The sequence below is a fragment of the Lemur catta genome, chromosome 12, assembly GCF_020740605.2.
Source record: "Lemur catta isolate mLemCat1 chromosome 12, mLemCat1.pri, whole genome shotgun sequence".
Lineage (NCBI taxonomy): Eukaryota > Metazoa > Chordata > Mammalia > Primates > Lemuridae > Lemur > Lemur catta.
Window position 1 is genome coordinate 7,083,444 of NC_059139.1, and position 18,543 is coordinate 7,101,986.

Consider the following 18,543-nt stretch of genomic DNA (forward strand, 5'->3'; position numbering starts at 1 on the left):
AGCTAACCCATTTGGAACTCCTCTAAACTCCTGAGTTAAAGACCCTTTGAGTTCTGTTAACAGAGCTACTGAAGATTGCAATCTAGAGTCTTGAGGACAACTTGCCCAGATTTAGTAGGTCTGATACACAAGTCATGTCTAACTGGAATTTCCCATTCCTGTTGTTGTGCAGTGGGACAATGTTTGGGGACAGTAAATGCCATATGCCTCCTTCTCCTCCTGTCCATGCCTCTTTCTGAAGAGAGGTTCAGGCCATTATTTGGCCCAACAAGGTGTTGTCAGAGTGGGACAGAGAAGAAAGCAGGACAGGGTTAGTGTTTAAGGCTAGAGGGCACAGATCTAGGTAAAAGATAGGATATACTTGAACTGGGATTACAATAGGCAGAAAACAACTTGCCCTTTCCTTGGTCTGTACAGAGCTTCTAAGCTGGGCAGAGAAAGGATGCAGTTTGGAGAGGAAGCAAGAGATGTGGCAGTATTGCCAGGAGGCTGCCACCTGGTACCAGGAACACCCCTGGGCAGTCCCCCTCTATGGGTAAGGGAGCTGATGATGAAATCCCCCTTGAAGATGGGAGAGCAGAGAGTCAACAGAAGCTCTGTTGCCCTTCCTGGATGACAGCAGTGGCTGGGCAAGACTCCGCAGCATCTCCTGTACCATCCAGGAGTAGGAGCCACAGAGTGGGAATGGCAACCCAGATGCTGGGCTGGAGAGGGCTGGGGATGGTTCCTGCAACCCTAGAGTTCCAGGGGACAGCCCCCGAGGGTTTTCATGTCTTGAATGGGTTGGGGATATAAGTTAGCTGAGGAAGAGAAGCTACCGACTCAGGGCTGCAGAGGGGTTACTTGGCTAGGAGGGAGGTGACACATCAGAATGGTGGGCGTGGATGGTGCCTCTCTGGGTTAAAGAAAGCATGTGGCAGCATCTCAGCAGAGCTCAATAAGGAGGGAGGCAGGTGTAGGCCAAGAGAGCACCTTGGACCCAATCACCATGTTGGCGCATGTCCTGGGAAGAGGCAGCAGAGAAGAGAGATGATTCCAGACGAGACATGGACACCCCCCTCTCCCGGCCCCCATGCAGGGATATGCACTGCAGGTGCAGGAGAAGATGAAGGCTGACGAGCATAAATATGGCCGTGTTCTAAGCCTGAAGGGATTGGGAAATGACTGGATTTGATTGGGTTTACCTAGAAAAGTTTAGATTTAGTGTTTGTTATTTTTTTTCCTTTTCTTTCATTTGGCAAAACGCGGGCTCAAAGATGAACTTAAAGTGAATTAATAAAACGAAGTTACTTGCACATGATAAAGTTCCTAGCTGTATGTATTGAGGAGTGGGTTCACCCCTTTAAACCCAGGCTGCCTCATTCTAATGTGGTGCTTGACTTTTAAAAACCCCAGCCCAAACCAGGCAGAAACAAAAGCAAGCTTTGGAGGCTGGGCACAGTGGCTCACGCCTGTAATCCCAGCACTTTGGGAGGCTGAGGCAGGAAGATTACTTGAGGACAGGAATTTGAGACCAGCCTGGGCAACACAGCAAGACTCCTCTCTACAAAAAATTTAAACAATTAGCTGGGTGTGGTAGCACATGCCTGTAGTCCTAGCTACTTGGGAGGCTTAGGCAGGAGAATCACTCAAGTGAAGCTGCAGTGAGCAATGATGGTGCCACTGCACTCCAGCCTGGGTGCCAGAGTGAGACCCTGTCCCCCCAAAATTATAATAATATAAAAATCCCAGCCTCGTTATAAACACATTTGATGGCTATAATTTTTCCAAAAATTTCTCCCCTGCTAAAGCTGAGGCAATTAGGGCTGATTTATATTCTTAAAAGGAGATTAACACTGTAATTTAACCGGGGTTTTCCCTCTTGAAATCCTAATAATTTGCTAAATTACTAAAGACAGTGTTCTCCTTTAAGTACTAAATATTCTCTTCTGAGGCTGAGCCCACTATAGGGATAAAATTCTGAATTTGTTGATGAATTCTCTACACTTTAAAAGTATTCTTGGTTTAGAAGTAGAGACTGCAATGAAATGGTTTTGTTAAACGATCATTTTCCCATTGACTTTCTTTATCAAATTAGCTACCTCCCCATTTTTTTGACCTGGTAAAGAAAAGCCATATTTTAAAACCAAACTCTTCCAAACATAATTACATCTTTCAGAAGCATTTTAGCATGTTGTTGTATCACACGGTCATAATGTGCTTAAAGTCCTAAAGCTAAAAAATGAGAAATGTATACAGTGAATTTGGTTCGGATTACATGAGATTCTGAGAAGCGTTTGTGAATTTATTTACGATACCATATTATTTACCATGGCATCTCATTCTCATGATAAGAGGGCAGAAACTACCCCACCCCCCAAAAAACTTGTTTAATCAGTCTTATTTTCTCAGCAGTTTACTACAAAAAGAATGCTCAGAATACTCAGAAACCACGTGGCTTTTGCGGCATGCCGCACATTATTCTGTCTGCAGTGGACCATGATCTGAATTACCAAGTCCTTCCAGTTGGAAAAGAACTTGGTTCGGGGCTGCAATAGGATTTATGAAGCAGCTGGGCGGAGTTAGCATGAGGCCCTTCAAATAATGGGGTTGCTCTGCAATGGACATAAAATGCAGGTGTCAGCTCTTTAAATCCAGAGGTTTCTTATAGAATTATATATTTCTGTTTTCCAAAATTTCAAAACCCATTTTGAAAAGTGGTTATCTCTAATCAAGATGACTCATGAAGAATTCTCTTATGTTAGTAAAGCCATAAATCAACTTAACAAATGAAAATTTTCATTAAGGTAATGGCAGCTATCGCATATTTAAGTGTTTCATTTTCTGTCTGCTTTTTAAAAATGTAAGTCACATTTGTGGCAAAGACAGTTTTATTGCATGTGTTCACACAATGCTGAAAATATTAATGTCCAGGTAAGAGAATTTCCTGGTGGAAAAAGCATTCAGATGCACTTTTGCGGTGAAAACAAATAAAGAAGGTCAGTGCAAGCAAAAGTGACCCAGAGGAAGCATTCACTAAACAAACAATAACACGCTTCCCCATCCCCCAACTCTCCAGCGATCTCAAGGATCAGCAATTTTCAATTTTTAAAAATGTCTTCAACAAGGAACCTTTCTGGATACAGAAAGTTTTTTTTAAATTTTTTTTTAATTGTGACTGTAATCAAATGTTAGAGATGTCATCACTGTGTGCAACTGGCAGTTAGAAATGCCATTTGGGAAACTAATACCACCTTGCCAGATTACAGGCATTGCATGGTATGAGACTCAGGCTGCTTGCTGCAGAGCTTGTTCTGAGGCCCCTGTGTGTTCCCTAGTAACCATGCTGTGTGAACACACCACTGAGAAGGGGAAACGGACCACAGTGGAGGCTCAAAATGAAACTGTTGACACTCCTGCCGTGAAAACGACAATGAGAATGGTGACTGAGAAGTGCAGGCTCTGAGCCAAGCCACTGCATTCACAGACAGGGCAGATAGATGCAGTGATACTTTTTATCCAATGTGAGAAAGTAAAAGTAATCCAGTTGTCTCTTGTTCTACCTTATTAGTTACCAAATCAGAAAACTTTTTCTTTATCTTTTTTTTTTTTCCTTTTAAACATGGTGCCTCATGGGTGGAGGAGGGCTGGACTTTGTATTTTTCTTTTGGAGCCAGAAAACTTGCCATTTTTGTGATATTAAGCAATTTCTTCCTTTTGGTGATGGGGAGGGAGAATCTGAAATTTGTCTGCAGGGCAAGTCTGGAGGGACCAAGTTGATGGGCCTTTTCAGTCTTGCAAACATAAAGCATTGTTTTTGTTGAAGTCCTATTAGTAGTACAGTAGCTTGAATGCAATTACTCTTTACTAAGATATTGTTTTATTCTGCAACATAAATGGAATATATCAGCAAATCTTTGTCTCTGTGGAAGAATTTTATTTTTCTTAAATCTGGATTTAGATTGCCTTGCTGCAAATTATTGCTCATTGTTGGTGGGGTATGAGTTTATGGAAGCATCTGTCTGCTAGAGTCTGGGAGCTGGGCCAGATTATGAGGAAAGACATACAGGTGTGATCTTGACTTTCACAGAAGAACATTTCTTGTCATGGACTTATTTTTTTTTGTTTGTTTCCAGCTGGTGGATGGCGATAACAAGAGTAGCCTTGTAAGTCGCATGTCAAAGACAGCAGAGCACCTGCTAGCCTGGGTGAATTAATTCATGGCGGGAGCTTCCCGCCTTAAACACCTACCCATAACTGACATCAGGAGAAAATAGCTTCTATCTTCTATTTTGCTTGAGCCATTGCATATTCGGGGGTCTTTTTTATAGCAGCTAACATTGCCCTAAATAATAATCTAACATTAAAATGACCTCTAAGTCACTGAATCCTAGCCCTGAGGTTTTAACTCGTGATGCCACTTCCTTGTAAAAGTGACCTCATGGACACCTCGCGCCTCTGCACGCTCCTATCATAACCTCTCTAACGACATTAATATTTTCAGCATTGCATGAACACATGTATTCTGAACTTTTTGTTTACATATTTATTATATTGTAAGAGAAGAGACCAAGTCATATTCATCTCTTCATCTTCTCAATTGTCTTCTAGTTTCTGGCCCACAGTTGGAGATTTAAAAAATGTTTTACTGATGAAGGAAGATGTTGGGTAGATTTACTGCATCAAGTGCTTATGACTGAAGACCAGCATTCTCCACTGAAATGAACTATGCAAAAAGGATCAAAGCCACAGCAATTACTGATGGGCCAGCACGTTCTAACCACTTCCACAAAATACTGTCAGAGTTTGAAGTGATCCTGTGCTCCTCTGGGTGTCTTTTCTAGAGCCAAACTAATCCCTTCATTCTGTTGCCCTCGTGTGTGGTGCTAGAACCTTTGACTCAGGGTTTATAAATACTCATTTGTCTCTGGGACTGGAAGAACAGAATATTGAGGGGGCACATCCTGAGCCGTCATAGCTCTGATCACGCTGTATCAAGTCAACTAAGTTTCGATGTTAGAATTCCACTCCGGCGTGATTGCCCAGGTATTGAAGATGTCAGTTCCCAGGTAAGCCCATGTCTTAACACTGGGCTCAGAAGAGGTTTCATTTATGGATAGTTTCACAACGACTTTAAGTATAATTGGTGGCCTGGAAGTTTCCTTCAAGGACAGGTTGTGTCTGATAGATACCAAACTAAAATCAACTTAATGTATGTTTGAGCCCAACAGGTTCACCTGTTTCTTTAGTGCTTTAAAGATGCTGCCTCCCTCTCATCTCGTAGGCATGGTTGCTGATGAGAGGAAATCTGCTGTCTTCCTTTGCATGAAACATTTTGTTGCTGTTGTTCTCTGGCTGCTTTTACAATTTTCTCTTTATTACTGATTTTGAGCAATTTGATTATGATGCACCTAAGTATAGTTTCTTCATGTTTCATGTGCTTGGTGTTATTTAAGCTTCTTGGATCTGTGAGTTTTCATAAATTCGGAAAATTTTCAACCATTATTTCTTCAAAAAATTTTTTTTCTGTTCTCTTCCAACTTTCTCTCTCCTCCCATTTGGGCACTACAATTATACATACCTCAGGCCACTGGACACTGATGATCTGTACTATTTTTTGTTTGTTTGTTTTTTCTTTCTGTGCTTCATTTTGGATAGCTTCTAGTGTTGCCTTCAAGGTCACTGATCTTTTCTTCTGCAATGTTTAATCTGCTTTTAATCTCATCCCATGTATTTTTCATATCAGACATTGCATTTTTAATTCTAGAAGTTTTATTTGGATCTCTTATACATTTTCCAAGTGAACTTTTTAAACTTCTTGAACTCATGGAATACAATTATAATCACTGCTTGTTTGCTAATTTTAACATCTGTGTCAGTTCTGATTGATTGATTTTTCTCCTCATTATAGACGGCATTTTCCTATTTGCTTACAGAGTAATTTTCAATTGAATGCCAGACACTCTTAATTTGTTGGGTGCTGGATATTGTTGCATTCTTATAGATATCTTAAAGCTTTGTTTTAGGATGCAGTTATTTTGTTTGGAAACTGTTGACCCTTTTGGATCTTACTTTTAAGATTTGATAGAAAAGACTACAGCATGTTTAGTCCAGGGCTAAGAATTCCTCAGTACTGACACAGACCCTCCTGAGTATTCCACCCGTGGCTCATGAGTTAGGAGATTTTCCTTTCTGGCTCTCAGGAACACGTACTGCATACACCCCTGTGTGAATTCCAAATTTTATTCTCTCTAATACTCTCAGGTGGAGCTTTCCTCAGCCTTGAGTATTTCCCTCAGATGCATGCGCTGATGTTTCTCTGCTGAATATTCAAGAGGAATCCCCTGCATATCTCTCGGGTCCCATGTGTGTCTCTCTCTTGTTTGGCACTCTGTCCTTTGAACTCTAGCTACTCCGATCTCCCCAGATTCCCAGCTCCATCTCCTCAACACGGCAAGTCCGCCACGCTCCCCGTGGGCTCTCAATCCTTGTGCCATGGCTTGGAGACTCTCTCAAGGCAGTGAACGGAGGCAATCATAGGGCTCACTTTGTTTCCTGACTTTGAGAGATCACAGTTCTTCCTTGACTAATGTCCAGTGTCTTACTGAAAAACCACTGTTTCATATATTTCTCTGTTTTGTGGTGGTTGTTCTTTTTCCTTGAAGGAGGGCAAATTTGCACTTTGTTACTCTATCTTGGCATCTTGCTGGAAGTGGCAATTCCTCTGGTTCAGCTCTTTCTACACCTTCACAATGGAGTTCTGTAACTCAGGACCTCAGAAATTAGATTATCCAGTGATAGTGATGAAACTAATGCCAAACTATCACAACATGGGTGTACTCTATCTAGTCGATTTGAATGCATGTGACTTCTACAACACAGATGTAGTCTGTGCTTTCAGTACAACTTCCCAGGTCTTGTAGGAAAGAGATCTCTAAGTCCTGTGTAAGTGGGCTGATGACTTGGTTACTGCTCCAAGTTGACAGGGCTTCTCCTCATCCCCTGCTCCTTAGGTTGGGTCCATCCTTGTCCTGCTTCAGGCTGGTCATCATGTGCACCTGAGTGTACTGTCCCTAGGAGGCTGGTCATTGGGCAGAGTTGTCAGATAGCCTCTGTTTATCCTGGCCCAGTTTCTAATTCATTAGGCATGATGCTTCATGACCCATTTTCATCATAATCTTTCAAAATTCCATTTCTTTGCATTTAAATCTTTTGCTTTAATAAGAGCAAAGATAATTCACTTTGTCTTAGATGTCATACCATGATTCTTACATTTATTTGTTGCACTCCACTAATCTGCCCTGGTTCACTTTTTACATGATATACTAACTGCTAAGTTATGCTAAATTCAAGGCTGTTGTCCCTGTCTCTAAGGACAAGTCTCAAATTTCCCAGGTCTCTTGCATTTTTTATTCATTTGGGCCACATGGCCAGAGATTCTCTTTCCTGCTTCACTAAGGCTACACTGCTATTATGTTAGCTCATTAAATAGTAACAGATTACTTTCCAAGTATCTCTCTAGTCTATCTTATTTTAAAATAAATAGGCAAATAATAGACTCTTTGAGAACAGCCACATTTTAGGGGGAAAATTGGCTTTACAAAGATATCTAAAACATTTAGTTTCATCGTACAGATATATTTCTATAGTTCAAACCCTGGGTTTTCATAAAGTTCAAGTACAATAGAAATAATCCATAAATGGGAGTTAGAAGAACATTCATTCACATTTTGGAAATCTTGAAACTATTATAGCCTATTGTTTTAATATTCTGCCACAAACAAAATCATTACACTGTAAATGAGAAAAAGGTAACTGAAGTCCATGTTGGTTATGAAAAACATTTATCACTTTGCTTCTGCCATAATACCATTATGTTTTTCTGATGCTCATAAACCACGTAATGAGTGTTTTAAAGTTTAAAAAGTGTTTAGGGCCATTATGAAGATCTAGTTTGCTAGTCAATTTGTCACAGAAAAAGAGTGTGCATGATCTTCCCATAAAGAGGAGTTATTGTTTCAGATGATGAGGTCTATAAAACGCTGTCTCCATGCAAAATACTGGTGCTTTACCTCCACATTTCTGTTTTTGTTGGGGCATAAAAAGTTAAGAACACTAAAGAAATCCCACTAAATTTCAACAGTTGCTATAAAAACACATTCTTCAAACACTGAATTTTAGATGGTAACACCGTCTGTAAGAAACTTGATGCCTCTGTGTATCCTAAATCAATCTTTTAATTATTCAAAAGTTTTTTTCCTGAAATTGTCTTTTTTAAAGTAAGAATTTGCTTGGCTTATGTATAATTCATTCTCAATTTTCTTGAAATGATAATAATTTATCAATGTTTGGCTTAATGATAATCTTCTAAAATCTTCACTAAGAATTGTCCACCCTCGGTTGCCATATAATATGGCAAACTAATAAATTATATAATATTAATAGATGATGATAATGTGAGTCCCATACATGCTTGTGTATTTCTATATTGATAAGAAAACTCTTACGTAAGTATGTACATATTTATAACTACTCACAAATATTCTTTAGCAGTTCATGGCCTAGCCTAAGAACTATTCCATTTGTCTGGAATTATTAAGGAAGCAGAGCTTCTTATAAGCAAGACTGACATCCTAAAAGTCAAAATTCTACTTTAAGCATTGGGATGGAAATCTTCCTTAAATGCTTTCTATCTTCTAAAGTTGCTAGTAATAATTTCACATTTTCTTGATGGCAGAGGGTCAGCATTTTGATTATCAGTTATTAGAATACATGGGACAGCCAAGAATGGGCTCTGACAGTTTTCTTTCTTATGTTCTTGCGTTTAACTTTTCTAACTCTTCTGTCTTTTTTCTTTGCCGTCAGGGTATCTACTCCTCCTTCTCATGATGGATCTGTGTGTCCGCTTATTAGAGGTACTCTTCACATTTTGTAACTTGATGGGAATCCAATGTGGACTGGGAAATCCAATGATCATAGTTGTCACACTTTGTCTAAGACACAGAACAGCTTTTGTGGTGTTGACTTTGACTAATCCAGACCCTTCTGCCTCCTTCTTAGTAGTCTCTACTGTATTTAGCAGTGGAAAATTTACCAAATTAATTCCCTCTGGATATGTGGGGACAGATTTCACACTGGTGATAACTTGCTTAACTAATGTACAGACTTGTGTACTGAAAACAGTCAGCAAGATTTTATTGGCAGAAAATACCAAGAATGATTACCATGCTTCTTCCATTATTCTCGTGATATGATAATCCAAAGTGGAAGAGAATTTTAAAATATAAAAATAGTAAAAACTTTTTCAATTTATCTTCTTACTCCAAACACCTAAAGACCTGCCGTGTCTCAGCAGCTCTCCCAGCTGGCCCAGTGGGACACAGAGCCTGCTAACTCACACAGGAAGTTCAGCACCGTGGGAACTGCAGAACTGGGCAGTGCTACCAAATATGCAGCTTGCAAAGCACTGCTGAGTCTGGATGGTGAAAAGACAGCGTTCTTGCACAACTCCTTTCTATCAATTTTATTAATATATTGTATTGACAGCACATTGCCATCTGAATCAAAGAACCAAATAAAGGCTCCTAAAATGTGACTATCTGAGGATGGCCTGGTACATAAGATGTGCTACTAAATTCTTATTCACTGGGAGATGTTTATAAATAGAAAAGACTGCTAGCCACAAGAAAGACAGGTGGACATAGATGCCAGTTAAACTTTCAGCTAAGCAGAGGCTGAGCAGTGGGTACAAAGAGATAAATGGGACATGGCTTCTGCCTGGAAGGGGCTTCTAGACCAGATTCTCTTTTACAGGACAGTTTTGGTAGCTCAGAAGGACTTATATGAAGGAAGGAATACTTGGTGACACTGATTCTTAAATTTGGTGTTTAGATGTGGTGTAGTTCTTTGTATATAACATGTCTTTTTTCCTCTGGCTGCTTTTTTGTTGTTTTGGAATAGGCTAAATTATATTTAAATACTTACTGACTGAAATAAATTTGCAAGAGAAAATTTTATAATTTATGCATTATTTAAACACTTTTAAGATTTTGATATTATGAAGTATAATTTGTAATTTTTTGCTATGTTTATGCTTTTTATTATTGTGGTTTTTTTTTAAAAAAAAATTCAGACTATTCTGGGGGTATAAACGTTTTGGTTACATGGATTGCTTTTGTACTGCTTGAGTCAAAGTTATAAGTGTGCCCATCACCCAGATAGTGGACACTCTACCCATCAGGTGTGATTTCACCTGTCCCTTCATCTCCCCTCCCACCTGCATGATTTCCGTTGAGTTTTACTTCCATCTGTGCACATGAGTGCTGATCGGTTAGTTCCAATTTAATAGTGAGTACATGTGGTGTTTGTTTTCCATTCTTAGGATACTTCCCTTCAGCTTTTAAAATTTTTTTCTTTAATATTAATTTTGTGCAATTTGATTGTAATGTACCTCGGTATAGTTTCTCCATGTTTTTTGTGCTTAGGATTCCTTGAGATGCTTAGATCTGTGGGTTTATAGTTTTCATGAAATTTATAAAAATTTCTGCCATTATTTCTTTAAATATTTTTTTCTGTTTTCTTTCTCTTTTCTCTCTCCTCTCATTTGGGGGCACTATTCACACGTATATTCGGCCACCTGAAGCTCACTGATGGCCTGTACATTTTTTTCCTTTTTTCTTTGTGTTTTATTTTGATCATTTCCATTACTGTATTCAAGTTTATTAATCTTTTCTTCTGTATTATTTAATCTGCTGTTAATCTCATTCCCTATGATTTTTATTTCAGACATTACATTTTCAACTCTAGATGTTTGATTTGGGTCTTTTATATATTTTTCCTATTTCTAATTAACTTTTTGGACATATGAAATAGAGAGTTTGAAGGCTGAAGTCGTATATTCAAAATCTTCTGGAGACTAAAGACATTTCTCCATTTTTAACTTGTTATGATAATGACCTAAATATTTCTCAAGGAAAATGATAATTGGCTAAAATAGACAGAAATTATATCTTAAGATGGCACCCTTATTTTGCCACCATCTAGATCTTGTGTCTCATCAGACTCATGCCTGAAGCCCATGCCTGTCCAGCTAGTGCTACAAGGCATGGGGAGCTGGATGGGGATTTGAAGGTGAGAGTGCTCTCGGGACATACAGTGACAATATATTGGCCTATGACATCTTGCTCCCATCTTTGCATCTGTCTTGTGATTGATCTGCATGCCATAGAATGAGGCAGCCTTGATCTTTGTCTAAAAATGACACATCTGAGATGCAATGAGGTACTCTAAGTTGTCCAGACTCACCATACTCAGGAAAGGTGGAGCCTGGGTTTGAATTGTGATTTAAGTCCAAGCTTCCCAGGCCAAGTGAAGTTCAGAGGGACAGAGATCGAAGGGCTAGTTTAAGGAAGTGATTTCCATTAGCCTCTCTCTCCTAGTCGTGTAAGGCTATGTTCTGGACTTCTGCCTGGGGAAGCCCTACTTTTGACACTTTTCTCCACCCATCTCTGTTTGAAGGCAAGAGATGTGACTTCATTTCAAGCCCAGCCCAACTAGAATTCTTTCAGTACAACATTAGGGTTGTCTAATGGGCACAGAAGACAATTATGTTCATTCCTAAGGTGGGTCTGTCCATGAATCAGTAGCCGGCTCTGTGGGAAGAGTTGTCAGGGGCTGGGTCCCAAGAGCGGGGATGTCACACGTGAGAAAGAAGGAAGTGCTGCAGCTTGGACTGTAGCAATGGAAATGACGGATGACAGAGAGCGAGAAGAGTGACAAGAAGGCACACACCAGAAAGTGTGAGCAAAAGGGAGGGTGCGGTCACATGATGATGCTGAGGTGAGTGCGTGTGACGCCCACAGCACTGAGCTTCCGAAAATTATCTGGAGCTATGTGCCAACATTAACGTGGTTTTAAAGAATATAAATGTCAAAGAAAAGAATGACTGATGAATATCCCAAATCCCAGGATTTGATATGAAATGAATGGGCCATGGATGGCAGAAGTCCAAACTGTCTTGGTATTTTCTGCACACCCCCTCATTCTCCTAAGAGGTCACATCAAGGCACATTAGCTCATGTAACTGTTAGTGACAAAATTCAAGAATTCTCTGCTGTGGTGACTCTCTTTCTAGCCAAAATGAGAGTGGTGAGAATTCTCTGTGAAAATCAATCAGCGACAATGTCAGTTTATAAGAACTCAGAGAAAAAGGCCCTCCTAATCATCTTTCTAATCATATATTTAACATTTTTGCCAAAGACAACTGAAAATACTACTCTTTTCTGCAAGCCCATAATTTATAAATGCAAGGGGTTCTTTTCTTTGGGGTCTGTGACCTGGTAGAACATTTTAAATGCTCACATGTGGTTTTATACAAGGTGTTTGGGCATTAACTCCCTTAACAGTTAATGATAGTGCTGGGCAAATGTCAACATGTCACAATCTCCCCTGAAAGCAAAATAGCTCTGCTACATAAATAGAATGGAAAACATTTCACAGCATTTTCAATGACTGTACTCACATCTATTCCTCTCTATCTGTAGTGGTCTTCAAGGACTCCTGAGCCCTTAAGAAGAATTTTTAAAAGGCATACCTTTCTAAGTCCAACAATTCAATATAATTGGTTTTTCTCTAACGTCCTTAAAATCTTTATTAGAATTGCATTTCTCAAAACTGGACTTGTATTATTTTCTGAGGACTTGCTCATAATTCTAGATTTCTTTTTTATTGTAATGAACTGGCCATACCTTCCAGCTCCCTGCAGCCAAGTTCTGCAGGGCGCCTGCCGCCCCTTCCAGCGTGTCTGGATTTGAGCACTCAGAGAGCAGTGTGAGGTAGGGTTTGACTATTGATGGGTGCCACAGCATCTGGATCCCTTTTGGTGGTTCAGCACAGTCTGGAAGAGGTCCTACTCCATCCCACTGGTGAAAGAAAAATGAGAGAGTAAACATCTTTAACATCATCATGCTTCTCAGTATTGCCTTCTGCAAACATTGCGGACAAAAACAAAAGCAGAGTATAATACATTTGGTGGCCACTGACTGCAGGGAGGGTACTGCATCAGCAATTTCCCAGGGACCACCAAAAATAGGAGAGCCACTCCTGCCCACCAAGAGCTTATGATCGAGGATGGAGGGGGGTTTGGAGCATGCACATAAGTGAAGGTAACTAGCAGAAGAAGGGGATAAGCTCCTGGAGAATGATTCTAACAAATTGCTGTAGGAAGGACAGGGAAGAGATGGATTGATTCTGATTGGGCAGGGTGAAAGAAGGCTAACGGTCAAGGAAGCATATTTTAGAGTTAACATACCACAGGTGTTGTACAATAGTTACCATCAATCAAATGCCTGCACTTCTTACAAATAATTAGTAACTGTGATAAATTTCTATATAATTTGTAAAACACATGCAAATTGGCTACCATTGTTGCATCTAACAGATGACAGAATGGATGAAAGAGAGAAAATTGTTATAGTTTATTAGACACACTGACATGAGTTATAGGCAAATCTAGATTGTATAGCACTCCTGATAGTTAAATTTGCTTTGAATTGAATCTAATGAATAATGGGAGAATGTGTAATTAAAAATTAATTACACATAATTTTAAAATTATGGTTATAGGCAGAAAGGAATACCAGTCAACTATTAAAATTGATAGTTATGAGGACTATGTAGCAACTTGGCAAATGATAATAAATGTTAAAAGAATAAAGCAGGATGCAAAGTACTATGGGGTTTGTGCTTTATCCAGGTAAAATATGTCATAAAACACCTGTAATAATCATAGAAAAATTAATAAAATGTTTGTCTTTCATTTTTTCTACACTTCACCTTTTCTGTTCTATTATTTTTATAATATAAAAAATATTAAATATATAAAATAATATTCTGATACTTGATTACACAAAGCCTTTGTCTCTTGTGAAAAATAAAGGCAATGAGTATAATAAGGATGAAAATAAAATATACTAAGATTAGAAAAAGTATGACCATATGCACTTCTCAGAAAAATCACAGTAAAATAAAACAAGTTCATTAGGATTTCAGGTTGAGGATATTAAGCTATTTAGCTTGTGTTTAGTAATGATTACTTAAAAATAAATATAGTCAAATGACATACTCTAAGCTTTCCTGCAGATATTTATGTATCTAGATACATGTGCATGTGTGTATATATACATATATATATGTATATATATGTATATATATAGTCTGTATAAATAAGAAAACAAAGCTATATTTCAGAATCTGATTAAGTTCCTTAGTTCTGAAAAGTTTACTGGAAGAAAATACATGCTAACTATAACCTTGAAACATAAAAATGGAAAAGTTGATAGAGATACTACATGTAACATTATTTAACTGTCACAAATAATTTCAAGAATTTTATTTTTTATTTCCCAAGAGAAAAATTAAAAACTCATGTCTTTTTTTTCCAGTAATGATACAGCTTAGTTTAAGTCAAAGCTACAGCTCAGAGATGAATGACATCCCATGGATGGATGTTGGACATCCCATTAAAGGTCATTTTCAATGTGTGTGTCACTCAATTTTAACTCTATAACAAGGACACTCAGTGTGGGAAGCTTCTTGTTCTTTTAACCAAGCCATGTCTTATTCAAAGATGACTTTGCACCTGTGAATAGCCTATCAGTAAAACCAGGACATCTCTTTTAAATTAAAAAAAAAAAAAGTGAACCGGCCCTGTCACATTGCTCCTAGTTCATTATTGGAGCCTGGCTTGCTGCACTGAATAGCAAGCCAGCGCTAGGAAAGACGGCAGTCATTCTGTAGGTTTGTCAGTTTCAATGATGCAGCAGTAGCGACACTGGCTTCTCAGAGGAAACCAGTTTGGGGTAGTGAATCTGTCTGCCAGGGTAATAGGAAATGGAAAATTATTTCATTTGGTTTTTGTTTGTTTCATTTTCTATTTTGTCATCTCCTTAAAAATTTTAAGCAATCATTTTTGTATAAAGGTCTAATAATATTCAGAAAAATCAAAATATGAAGTTCCCAGCACAACGTGGATGAGGTTTTCCTCCTCTGGAAGAGCTAAGGCAACAGCAGGAGGTCTGCAGAAGTGGCATTTGCATGCTCATTACGTGGCAGCTGAAGTATAAAAGCGGGAGAGTAGCTGTGTTATCTTTTGCAGGGTTTCATCTTGTTCTCCTTTTCTAACTTCTGCACAATAAAGCAGGATAAATGGTTAAATCAGTAGACAATTTTCTTCTGCTCTGACATATCATCCATGTAGCTCTTAAATACCTTTTATTACAATCTTTTCTTAATGGCTACAGAGAGAATCTGAAGGAAATAAAAGGGCGACTGATGTGAACACAGATAATCTTTGATGGCAACTAGAGATGGAGTTCAAAGGGGATTCTTTGCTATTTCAGCACATTGATGGCACCCAGCATGTTGATATTGAAGCAAAAGAACTATTTCAAAGCCAGTCAATGTAGCCACCAGACCTTTATCTGGGTACTTTACTCAAACTTTTATTGAGTTAATAGGGGGAAAAATATCAATTATCCATCAAAAATAGATCTTCATCACCTGTAAAATGACTGGAAGTATTCTTTAAGAGCTGGGTTAGCATACTTGACATTACTTTGCCTAGCTAATCAACACCAACATGACAGTAGGGCAAGGATGAGGTCAGGATCAGACTGAATTAGATGAAACAGTTCTGCACGTGCAAACTTTTAATGTTAATCTTCTCTAGAGTGAGGACCCATGAGAAATCACAAGATATGCAACTCTTTTACCAAAGTGGAAATACATCATTTATAAATTTAAATATAAGATGCCACTGTCCTAAAATTTCGACGATAATGTACATTACCTGAAGGCAAGCAGTGGCTAAATATTTAACACAGAACACCATACAGCTATTTAGTCCTTAAGAACACATAAGTAAACTTATAAACCTTGTGCAAACTGGGTTTGTTTAGACTTATTTCTTGAGGACATAGTACCAAAAATTCTTTAGGAGCTTGAAATATAAAAATAATGTATTAATATAAAGTATCAAACTGTTATCAAGTCAGGAGAGAGGACTTTCTATGTAATGAAGAAGGAGTACAACCAAGGAGACAAAGTATTTACAGGCAGCTAACGGGGAAAATGCTAGTAGAGTATTTTTTGGTTATGTTATCTGCATTATTACCAAATTGACACACACACACACACACACACACACACACACACACACACATATACACATATCAGTGTGTGTGCTTATATATCTCCACTCCTCTAGTGGCAGTGTAGAAGTCAAGCAAAATAAAAGGAAAGAAAAAGAAACAGGAGAAAGGCATTTGTAGTTTAAAAGAGTTTTTTTCCCTGGGTTTCACTTTGTTCTATCTTGGGGGAAATTTTCAATGAAAATTCCTTCCTCCTCAAAGTTACTCCTGATGCTTGAGAGTTAAATAAATGTTGCAGGATTTTGTGCAAATTTTTCATTTTCACTGGTTACATTATAGCAAATAAAACTTGCAAAAGTTCTAGCACCTCTTGATTCTTAAACGTATCACTTAAATATGCAAATTATACTTTATGCAGGTCATTCATATGCTGTTAAACAGAAAAAAAAAGCATAACATATGTTTTTAGCATTAAAGCTCCTCTTATTCATTGCCTTATTTATAGGAATTTAGAATTTTACACATATATTCAGAGTTCATGAAACTCTAAATTGCTGGGTATATAACCAGAGTTTGGAGAATTTTTTATGGATAACACAGGAAGCACTAAGAAAATTTCTTAGGAGGACCCTTTAGCTACACCATCACCTCTCTTCCAGGAAGCTCCGCTGTGGCCAGGCTGGCAGTATCATGTACCCGCGGGATCATGCTGACAACAGATCACAGAACAAAATAACAGATTGATTTTTGCCACTCCAAATAGTGCCTCACTCAATAACATTATGATCAGCACTTTTCTTTACAGGCTTCAAATGACTGCATGACTAATATCAATAAAAATCAACCAACAGTTTATATCATTCCATTTCTAAAACTATATACAATTGAAAATATGTATTCTCTCATTAACAAGATAATGCTCAAAATCTTTTTGGATAGGAAGGCAATAGAAAGCTTCCCTAGTCAGAAGCCAAGCGGCTGCTGAAATTTAAACGTGATGCTTTTTCATACAGTCACAGTCAGCACAGAGAAGACACAAAGCTACTGTAAAACGTGCTTAGGAGGCAAACAACCTAAGTGTTAGGGATGTGTTCAATTGTGCAGGTAAAAAAAAATGAAGCAAGCAAGAAAAAAGTCTTTCTTTGGCCTTGCTTTAAATACTTGTGTTCCCCTGTAGGGCTTAAATTCTATTTAAAAGATTTCTGTCTCAGTTGGTTTGAGGATGGAATAGTGAAAGCCATTTGTTCCTTATATGAAGAAGATGTAAGTTATGGATAAAAGCCAGAAAGTAAAGATGCTTTACTTTATATTAAAAAGAAGAGACTTTGTAAACATCGGGTTCTTTAAGGTAGGGAGACCCACAGGACTTCTCTAATTATTGCATTCATAAAAGCCCCCACTGGATGAGAAGAATCGCAAGACAATTTCAGTTCTTCCCTCTGAGCAGGCCTGAAACTGTCCCAGACTCTCTGATCTCCAATGCCCTGGGCTGGGAACCATGGAGATGCCAATGAGAGGCAGTCAGGACAGGGAGAAGGAGTTTTATTCCAGGAGAAGTGCTAAAATACACAGCGCCTCTTCCCACATGTCATGGGCTTGATATAGTCTCAGCCAGTCAAGTCTACATGCAAAAAAGACCTTTTACTGCTGAGCTGTATCTTCAGAACATAAACAGAAAAGGCTGGCTTCACCAGTGGACTGCATCTCTATTACCTAGATATCTGTACCAATTAAGGAGTATCACAGCCATTACACATGTGCAGGCTCACTTTCGTTTTTTAAGAGATTTCGGTGAAATAAATAACAGACCAGAGATAATGCCAGATAAAGGGAGTGAATGTGCAGCAACAGGGAAGTATTCTGACTCTAAGATCCCACTCTCCCCTCCCAGGGGAAGTCACACATTTCGAGATGTAGGAAGAGAGGATGGCTCTAAGTAGGTAAACTGTCAGGGAATGTTCTCTCAAGCAGGGTTTGGTTTAATTAAGCTGCCGCCAGCACTAAGTACTTAAAAAAGCAACAATCAAAACCCAAGTCCATCCACTGTCTGCCACTCTTGCTTGGCTTGGTTTGAACAGTGGAGTCACTAATTGATTTTGCCTTTCCAGAGTTTTGGGGCCATTTCCAGCTTTTGTGGGGGTAGAGGTAGGGGGATAGAGGTGATAGGTATTTAAAAACTCCAATTAACTGCGAAAAGCCAGAAGAAAAATGATTCTTTATGTTGATTCTTGGGAATTTCAAAGCAAAGGGTCGCTCTCGTGTCTGAATTCCCCCAGGAGCTGTTCAGAAGCTGTCTTCTACAGCTGAGGGTGAGGCTGTGCAAAGCAGGGACAGAGTTGATGGCTAATTAGCTGTATTTATGTGGCACTGCATTGTCTCTAGGCTCTCCTTGCAGAAGATAGGAGGGTTTTGCACT

General features: G+C 38.7%; 1 protein-coding gene across 3 annotated transcripts in view; it reads right to left on the bottom strand.

The window, feature by feature from the left end:
• Positions 1-18,543, bottom strand: part of CTNND2 (catenin delta 2) — an 818,722-nt gene that overhangs the window by 95,966 nt on the left and 704,213 nt on the right. For all 3 annotated transcript variants that reach the window (XM_045566311.1, XM_045566312.1, XM_045566310.1), the window contains one exon: positions 12,726-12,899. In XM_045566311.1, coding sequence (XP_045422267.1) covers positions 12,726-12,899 — 174 coding nt within the window. The remainder of the gene's footprint in view (positions 1-12,725; positions 12,900-18,543) is intronic.